This window comes from Alligator mississippiensis, chromosome 14 (genome assembly GCF_030867095.1).
Source record: "Alligator mississippiensis isolate rAllMis1 chromosome 14, rAllMis1, whole genome shotgun sequence".
Classification (NCBI taxonomy): domain Eukaryota; kingdom Metazoa; phylum Chordata; order Crocodylia; family Alligatoridae; genus Alligator; species Alligator mississippiensis.
The window spans coordinates 20,937,546-20,947,421 of NC_081837.1; the positions used below are offsets into that span (position 1 = coordinate 20,937,546).

At 52.1% G+C, this 9,876-nt stretch overlaps 1 gene segment (V, D, J or C); it reads right to left on the minus strand.

The window, feature by feature from the left end:
* Positions 1-280: 280 nt before the first annotated feature.
* Positions 281-655, minus strand: LOC106737783 (Ig heavy chain V region C3-like). The segment is given in 1 exon segment: positions 281-655. A coding segment is annotated over 1 exon segment (375 nt).
* Between the last annotated feature and the right edge of the window lie 9,221 nt (positions 656-9,876).

Sequence of the window (9,876 nt, forward strand, 5' to 3'; positions counted from 1 at the left end):
CTCCATCTCTCTTCACCCCTTGGTTTCATTACTGCTGACTTACTCCAGTTGCTGCGGCCTCCAATGAATGGACCTCAGGCAGAACAATCCCCTTCCCACCTGACATGTCACTAGCCAGCTAGGAGATAAGCAAGTGTCCTTTCAAGAAGTAGGTTTTCCCTGTTCTCTTCTCTCTGCTGGTCCCTCACGGTGTCTCTTGCACTCCCTATGCCCCCAGGAATGAATGTTTCTTGTACTGTTGCAGTAGGAGGTTTTTGTCTGGCTTCTCTTTCACTTCCCCTCACTGTGCATCTCTGGCACAGTAGTACATGGCCATGTCCTCGGGCTTCAGGCTCTTCAGCTCCAGGTAGAAGTTGGAGCTGTCCTTGGAAACTCGGATGCGTCCCTGGATGACGGGGGAGTAGTGGTTGCTCTGTGAGGATGACCGGTAGCTAGCCAGCCAGTCCAGCCCCTTCCCTGGTCTCTGCCTGATCCAAGCCATCCACCAGCCATTCGCATCAAACCCGCTCACGGCACATCTCAGTGTAGTAGATTCTCCGGTTCTCTTCACTTCTGGACCTGACTGAGTCAGAACCACTTGGGACCGAGCCCCTGACGTGGGGAGAGAAAAGGAAGCTGTGAGGAGGTGGTGCCAGTACTCAGACTCCCTTTCCATGACGGCAACAGGACGCAATGGAAGATGAGCCAGAGAAGGGTCATGGATACATTTCCCTCTGTACCACCCGCCCTGCCCATACCCTTCTACTGAATGGATCAGAGATGTGATACCTCCCAGAAATGCTGCGGTGAGAACTACATGAAGCCACACACTCATCTTCCTCATGGTTTGTCCTGGCTGGTCCTTGGGCAGATGGGTTGGAAACTGCACAGATGTTGCAGGTCAATAGGTGGTGGCTGTGGATGGGCAGAAATAGATTAACACTAGGTCATGCTGCCATATTTACATATTTGCTTCTTTTAAATGACTTGGATTTCTTCCCCTGTGGTTGGTCTGGTCCTTGTTCTGTTTGGGCTGGAACAAGTACTGGCCTGGGGTTGAAGGAGCTAGACTTGTTGTCTGGTGGGGGACCCACTCCATTTCTTTTCTTCTCCACTGACTTCTGTGATCCTGCCCATGCCCTGGGGGTGACCTTTTCTGAAATGCAGGTGCCCGATCCACTTGGCTGAGAGCTGGAGGAGCCCCTGTCTCCCTGGAAAGCTGTTGCTCTTGAGTTTCTACATCCCTAAGCTACTTCTGACATGGAGACTTTGGGTTCCTGAACTGTTTGAACTTTTTTGCAAATTACCATCTTAGGAGAGAGAGAGAAATAGGGATGGAGACTCCAGAGTATGAACCTCAGCCTTGCAAAGGAGCCCCCACTCGACAAGGCCCCTCCGGCTTGCTTTCTCACAGGGTCCCTGGGGCTTTCTGCTTTTAGGTTTACTCTGAGTCTGGCAGGGGAAGCTTGCACTGGGCATCTGTCTCCCTAGGTCTAAGTCTTTCTGTACCTGCTATCTGGGTCAGGCCCTGGCTATGTGACTTTTCAGGGGCTGGAGCGTGTGGAGGCAGCTGGGTTCTTATAGAGCATGAAAGGTCACCCATGAAAGGTGACCCTGTGTGAGGCACAGAGGCACCTGGAGAGGATACTGATGTGTGGGCATCTCCATCCCCCAGGGAGGTGGGGCATGCCCCCTGGCTGTTTCCACCGGATGGGCCCTGAAACATTTTGGTCAGTTGTCTGGTCTTCTGTTTTTGGGGCTGTGCTGCTGGGTGCCCTGAAAGACATGGGGATGCAGAGCAGGGCAGGAGGAGGGGCTGGCGGGGAGTGGAGGAGACAGGGTGAACGGGGGCAGGAGATGCCTGGGGTGGACCTCACAACACAGCCCTGCAGCTGGTGTGAAATCCAGAGAGGAAACAGATGAAGACAGAGGTTTCCAGGCCCCTGCCCTGTCTTTTCCCTGCTGCAAATCATGTGCTGTCAGCACCGCCTGCTGGACCAGGCTCTTAAATGGCCCTGGCAGGTTTTTGCCTGGGCTCAGAGGGGCTTTCTCTCGCTGTGTACCTGCACAGCAATACCGGGCTGAGTCCACAGCAGGCTCTGGGTGTTGTCTCTAGAGATAGTGAATCTCCCTTTCACTGCTGGTGCATATCCAATGGTATTTGAGTTCCCAATGATTTGTCTGACTCACTGCAGCCCCTTCCCAGAGGGCTGCTGGGCCCAGGCCATCCAGGTATTACTGGCTTTGCAGAAGAGGTGCAGAGTCTCCAGGCTTCCTTGCTGCCCCTTCAGACTCTACCAGCTGGATCTCAGAGAGGACACTTGCAAAGAAACAGTGAAATCACTGGTGGCAGCCTGTGAGACTGAGACCAAACTGGTGGGGTGTCTGTCTGGTGCCCTGAAGGAGACGACCAACCTTTGAAGACTGCAAGAGCAAAATGAAGCCAGAGGGTCATGTTCCCAGCTCTGGAGGGAGGTCTCCTGAGGGTCAGATTCAAAGCTGCCCAGACACTGGGGGCTGCAGTTTCTCAAGTTAGACTTTTAGGAGCAAAGGCTGGGGTCTATTTGCATGCTGTGCTCCATATAAGCAGGGTGCACACTCTTCTCTGAAGTGGCTTGTGCTCCTCTGGGTCCCGTTGGATTAGCCAGAGACCAACTCTCTGGAAGCAGTGCAGATGCTCCCTGGAGACAAGGGCTGCAGTCCCTCCTCTCACCTCTGCCCCTTTAACCAAATTTAAAGGTCTCCAGTCAGAGAGATGCCCACCCTAAGTACCCCTAAGACCTAAGACCTGGGATGGTCCAGGAAAAGTATGAGAGACTACCGGTCCCAGGTGGCAGGAGCAGCCTCCAATAATCCAGCAGGCAGATCAGTGGCCCACACCTGTAGGAAGAGTCTGGAAGAGCCCTACAGCCCTCGCAGGGGTGCAGACCTCTGGATCTGCCTGCTGGATCCCAGGAGGCTGCTGCTGCTGGCAAGTGGCAGGAGTTTTGCTTGTCAACTACTTGAGTTGCAGTTTCCCAGAAACCACTGCACCTATCTCCTTGAACCGTGGCAGACTTCATGCCCACAGAAGGGGCTACCGTCCCTGCATGCTTCATCGAAATTAGGCAAGAAATGACAAAGGGATAGGCAGTTTTGTGCTTCCCCTTTATAAACTATGGGTGAAACATCGAAACAGTGAAAGAGTTTCTATGAAACGAAATGGACCAGTGCTTTCTAGATGAAACCAAACTTGAAACAAAACACTGTTCCATCGACATGTCAAAGTGGAAGTTGAAGCAGAGTGGTGCTGTTTCACACAGCCCTAGTGTCTGCGCTCCCTGTCTTGGGCTCGAGGCTGGGCCCCCAGAGCTGAAGTCCTGGAGTGAAGCCTCTCCTGGGAGCCAGATTCCCTCTTTCAAAGGGTTGGGGATTTTCTCCATGTCCCCTCTCTGACATTTGTTCCTTCTTGGTGCAGTGAGAAACCCAGGGAGCAGAGCCCCACCTGGCTCCAGGCGTGAAGGGCAGCCAGGGATTTGTGTGGTGCAAGGTTTGCATGTGGGTTTCCCAGGGGAAGCATTAGAGGGGCTGGGATCAATGTGGAGCTCTGTCTGTTCTCCTTGGAACTGATTTGGGGGAAGAAAGGAGCTGTTCCCACTCCCTTTCTCACCCAGTGCTTGAAAGACCTGATCTTGGTTGCTGGCCTCATTCAGCTTGCACAGAGGAAGAGTGCATTAAAGGGTTTGAGTGCTTGGAATGTAAAGAGATTTCCCCTTCTGTCCACGGCCTGTGTAACCGTGTCAGGCACAGCAATACATGGTGGTGCCTGCAGCAGACAGGGAACATAAGCTGAGAGAGATGTGCTAGGGTAGGGCCTGGCCAGGGATGTGCACAGAGGGCTTCCAGCATGGGAAAGGGGATGCTCTCTCTGCTTGTGTCCCTGTAGCAGAGACACCAACCCACTGCCTGAAGTGAGGGCAAGGCTGTATTCTCCCCCAGCTGCAGCAGCCAGGTCTAGGCAAGGAGAAGGTGCACTGGGCAGCTGGGGAATTTGCCAGGCTGGGGCTAGCTCTGGAAGGGCTGGGGCTGAAGGCTTAGCAGCAGACAGGGCAGGAAGGGTCTGGGGAGGGGGCAGATATCTCTCTGCAGGAGCTGCTCTGCTTTGCCAGGGACTCAGGCAGTCCATTTTCAGCAGGTCACCCTCTCCTCCCTGTGGGGCAACAGAGCTGGGTCTGGATGAGAGGGCCATCAGGCTGGGCAGGGATCTGTGCCCAGCAGGGAGGTGCAGCTGGGTCTGGCCCAGGGGAGTGCAGCCTGGCTGCGAGCAATCAGTTTGTGGGCGTTTGTGCCTGGTCTCTTTGAGATTGATTTGGGGGTAGCCTGGATTTTTTCCTTTCACCTCCCCCTTTTGCTGAACCTGCAGCCCCTGAGTCCATGTCTCGTTCCCATTCTAATGGGGAAGCCTGGGCACAGACTCTGCCAGGCTGTTCAGACTTTCTTCTTTTGGCACAGCCCCTGCCCTACTCTGTGTCAGTGATCCATTCCATACATTTTAGGCCTTTCACAGTAGACTGTTGAATCCAGTGCCAGTACCAGCTGCTGATGGGATTGCTTGTGACAGCACAGGTCAGGGTGAAGGTCTGTGAGCTCTTTGATCTGGAGACAGACGTTGTGCCCTTCTCTTCAGATCTGCATTGCCCAGGCCTGAGCTCTAATGGGAAGTAGGGGGAAGGTTGTGGGAGTCTGTGGGCACAGGACCAGGGCTCAGGAAACCCCCCTGGGGCAGGGGGCTTCTCTGCGGTTCTCCCCAGCCTGGATTTTGCTATCACTTTCTTTGGAATATAAGATCACCTTCAATGTAAAAGACACGTGGATCTAGTGAGCCTCCCATGAGAAAACAAAATTAAACAGCAAGTACACAGATGAGGTAACGTAGCTCTGGTCTTTTTCAAAGCCTTTCCATCCCATTTAAAACACAGGCCATTTGCAGAGGGGGTATTGTGTATTCAAACTGTTTGCTATATATTAGAAGGAATGTAGTAGCCAGGAGGCCTCCAACCTGGGAGTGGGATTTCATAGACATTAGGGCTGGAAGGGACCTCGAAAGATCATCGAGTCCAGCCCCAAAGGGTTCTTCGTGTCTTCATGGTTAGGGGAGGGTCTTTTTTGTGTTTTTCGTGTCTCTGGGTCTGATCCCTGCCCCTACCCCATGGGCACTGTTTGGGTGTCTCCTCTCAGCAGTACCTATTGCATGCCATGCTCCAGGCAGGTGTCTGAGCAATGCACAGCACCCACTTGGGGAGCTAGTCTCGCTGAGAACATGCTGTGGGAAAGAAGCTGCAGGTGCAGGAGGAGATGGGCTGGGTTTGGTCCTGGAGGTTCAAGTGCTTTGGTGGAAGTGGGAGACTGGACACCCAGGGGAGATGGGGCTGTGGACTGCAGATCAGTCAGACTGGGTCTGTTACTGCCCCCCGGTGAGATACTCCCTGCAGCCTGCCCCCCACTTTGCAGTGCCATATGAGACCTTCAAACTTTATCCATGGCCCCATAAAATAGGACCCAGGCAAGACTGGGAGAGATTCAGGGTATGTTGTCTGAAGCACAGTGGGGTTCAGTGCTGCTGCCTGGGACACTGTAGATTTGAGGTTGCAGAGTCCCAGAAGGCAGGACTGGGCTGTTCAGTATCTGGGAGGAGACAGAGGCTGCTGGGACCAGGAGATTGCAATAAATTCCAGCAGGAATGAGTAGGTAGGTACATTGTTGGATATAGGAGGCGGTTGACATCGAACCCTGCACAGCTGGGAACCTGACCCCAGGAGATTTTTTTTTCACCTGGACAGTGAGTTCAATTGGGTAAGAGGGTCCCATTTCCAAGGTTATCTAGCAGATCAGGGCACCCACATTCTACAATCATCTTGGGATATGGGTGGCCAAATCTCCTTCAGCAGATCAGGCCATCATGAGGGATTTGTGAGCACTGGAGGACAGAAAAGTCTTCCTATAGTTGGTTAAGAGCAATTCTCCTTGCCTTGTGATCATCTAAGCAGTGGCACTCAAACTTTGCCACATAGGATGGAGGAACAGTGCCCAGTTAATTCCCAGGCCAAATCCAGCTGGTGGGTCCAATCTGGCATGTGGTATGCTAAGCTCTGGGTACTGAAGTATGCTGGATGATGTCTGAAATGCTTGGCCAGATCTTCCTGCAGGAAGGAACTTTTCTTTGGAATATAGATTTCAGACATTTCATAGACATTAGGGGCTGGAAGGGACCTCGAGATATCATCGAGTCCAGCCCTTTCCCCCCCTCCCCATGTCTCCCCGCCATAGATTCATAGATGTAGGGTCAGAAGGGACCTTGCAGATCTTAGCAAGGTCGTCAGTCTCCTCAAGGTCGTCTTCCACCCCTCATTCAGATAACCCCTTGAGGAGAAACTGTTCACAGAAACATCAGTGCCCAGAGCTATGATTCCCCTATCCCTTCTCCTGCACTCAGGGGTATACCTTCCAGGGCTTTGGCCATGAGTATGGCCAGGGCCCAGAGCCTCATGCTGCTGGGGGGGAAGTTCTTGGTGTAGAGGAGCTGGTCCCTACACAGACCCAGCACCCAGGCTCTGCCCCTCTGTGCAGCTCAGGCTGCATGGAGCAGGTTTAAGCAAGGAGTCACCTCCACATTCGCATCTCCCCCCTGTAATCCTGTAACAGCACAGCAGGCTGGTGGCAACCTGAGTCCTGGGTGCCATGCTGGGGAGTCTGTCCCTTGGATTGCTATAAGAAGGACAGGCAGAGCAGGGGGCATGATGTAGACCAGGGCAGGGCACCTGAGTTCAATTCTCAGAGACTCTGACCTACTGGTCACTTTTGAGCCTTCCCTGGATTTAATTCCTGGTTTGTTCAAGTGATGTAAAAAGTCTGATGTGTCTGACCCAGCAGGCACAGCACGGGGCTGGCAGCTGCTGCCTCTGCTGCTCACACAGGCAGCTGGTTCCTCTTGGCTGTTTTTTGTGCAGGCTCTCATGAGTTTTTATTCACTGTGTATCTGGCACAATAATACTGGGCAGTGTCTGCAGGTTGGAGTCCAGTTAGGCGTAGGTGAACTTGGCTGCTGGAGGTGTCTCTGCTGATGGTGAAGCAGCTTTGGAGAGAGCTGTTATAGTTAGTGCTTCCACTACTCCAGGTACCTCTGATGCACTGCAGCCCTTCTGCTGCTGCCTGCCGAACCCAGTGCACACCATAGCTAGAGAGGGAGAATCCAGACACAGTGCAGGTCAGGCTGAGGGTCTGTCCAGGCTTCACCACCCCAGGGCTAGACTCCTTCAATGTGACCTGGGACAGGACACCTAATGGAGAAATTAATAAAGCATTAGCTAATGGACCCTCTGCCCATGCTTTTGCATCCCCCTGCCCCACATCTCATCAGGCACTGACCCAGGGGGGTTGCCAGCAGGATGAGCAAAGCCAGTGCTGGTGTCATGGTCCTTCTGACTAATGCCCGGTATCCCAAGAGAAAGGAGGGGGCAAATCTAAGGAGACACTGAAGCACCCAGATCCAGGGCTGGTGCTTAATGAGGACACTTCCAGGTGTCAAGTAGGAAATTGGGTCACACGATTTGCATGAGCTTGTTTTATAAGTGTCCTTTCTGTTGACCTCACTGAACACAATGTACATCTGTCTACTGATAATGCGGCTTTGAAAGCCAAGGGGTTTAGGAACCTGGAGAAGCCGATAAAGACCTAAAGGCATTATGGAAAGTGTTTAAAAGCCAGGAGTTGTCAAAGCTCTGGATCTTCCTTTCCCTCCCAGGGAACAAACCTTCTCTGGCGGTGTCTCAGGATGGTCAGTGAAAGATGGGTCCCTTCTGTTTTATGTTACAACCAATAGACTGAGCCCCAGGATTTGGGGGGAGGGGGAAGGGGGTGGTTGATTTATTCAGAAGGCGACTTCTTCTGGAGCAGAGGGAGTGATACCCCCAGAGCAGAAATTTGCAATACAACTGTTTTTGTGGGGAAAGCGGATCTCGGCGTGTGACCCTTAAATGTAGACAGTAAAGCAATGTACTGGGACACCAGTTGTCATGGTGATAAGCATTTAACTTTGACTTGGTAAAGCAGGGAAATAAGGGAAAAAATCCTCACTTTCCTCACTTACGCAGTTACACTTTGTGTTCGTTCCCTGGTTATCTCTGCCCATGCAGGTTTGCTGAGTCTCTTTCTTGCGGGGTGCCTGTGTGTACTGGGCAGTGCTGCACCCTTGGGTTCCCCTATACCTGTAGTATCACAGTGTGTGAATAACTTGGGGAATTAGGGGTTTTTTTAGTCTACCAGAGATTGTGAAATGACCAAGGATCATGTTGTACTCATAGAAGGCACTGGAGAAGGTTTTTCTTGGACACGGTGGGTATTTGGAGAGAGGGAGGCTGCATCGTTTGCTCTGTGACTAAAACAATTGTGTGTGTGTCCCTCTATCCATATACTGAACTTCTGTTCCCTCTCTTGGCACTTGCCCACTTTCCACATGTCCTAGGCGAGGGTGGGTATCCACTGGTGCAGCTTCATGAGACCCCATGAGGGCCAAGGTGATGGTGGGGGACAAGCTGTCTGTCATTAAATAATTGTTTCATGAACCAGAGCAGACTCTGCTGGTGAGTTGGGCACTGAGGGTCTCAACCCCCTCCGCCACCTGCCTCTCCACCCCTCAAGAACTGGACACTGCAGTGCCATTGATGGTAAAAGGCATTGGCAGCAGAGATCCCCACATCCTCCCAACATCTCTCCTTCATGGAGTGGAGGATGGGAAGAGCCCCTGGGGATGTCCTAAGTGCTGTCTTCTAGTCTCTCTGTATCATTACTAATGTGAACATTTTGTGCCACCCTGTGGATCTGTGACTTTTGAAATAGCAAAGCTTGACTTGAACCAATTAAATGCTCCTCTGTCATACTGTGCAATGCTAGCCCCAGTCTGACATGAAATGAGAAGGGGAAATTGGAACCTAGGCCCCATTAGCTTGCTCTGGAAATTGGGCTCCTAACTTATTGTACTTTAAAAGAGGGCCAGAGAAAATTTGTCTTTGAGGTATGTGCTCAACCCAGGATGCTGGCAGTGACTAGGAGAATTGGGTTTTGGTTTTACAGGGAGGTTTTTTACTTGCTCTAAATGGGTTTTGCTTCAGTGTGCATCTTGCACAGTAGTGTGTTGCTGCATCCTCAGTTCTCAGGGTGCTCAGATGCAGGTAGATGGTGGTCTTGGAGCTGTCCCAGATGATAGAGAGTCAGCCCTGAAAGTCCTTGACTATGTCAGTCCGTCTAGAATGTGGACTGAAGTCTCCTATTCTTTCCGGCACAGGGGATAGATGGATCAGTCAATGATATAGCAAGGAAACTCCAGCCCAGATATGACGAATGATTTGGTCATGTTTTCCCTAGTTCTCCTGACTTCTGTGCCAGACTGAGTCAGCTGGACTTGGGAACTTAACCTTGCAGGGGAACAACACCAAGCCATTAATAGCCCAAGTGTTTGCATTCCCAGGTAGCAGGGTTATCTGGTGGATGGGTGGAAAGGAGAAGATAGAGGGGGCGAGAGAGAGGGAGAGAGAGTGGGATGTGTATGAGGAGAGATGGATTTCCCACAGTTCATCAGAAATCTTGAAGACAACTCATACAACTTCGCTGTGGGTTTAAAATTCCAGATCCTTTTCTTCTTGGGACAGCACTGAGAGTTGGACTGTGTCATAATCCCAGTATCCCTAGCCACAGGTCAGATCGTTATGGGATGGGTGGGACTGGGAGTATCTGTGGTCCTGCATGAGCTGCTGTTCAGGGGAGGGGGGTGGGATATGACTTGGACTCCCCTGGGGCTGGTGTCCAGGGCAGGGGATCCCCAGTGTGAAGCCAGAGGAGTGGCTGGTTGGATTAAGTTCCTCC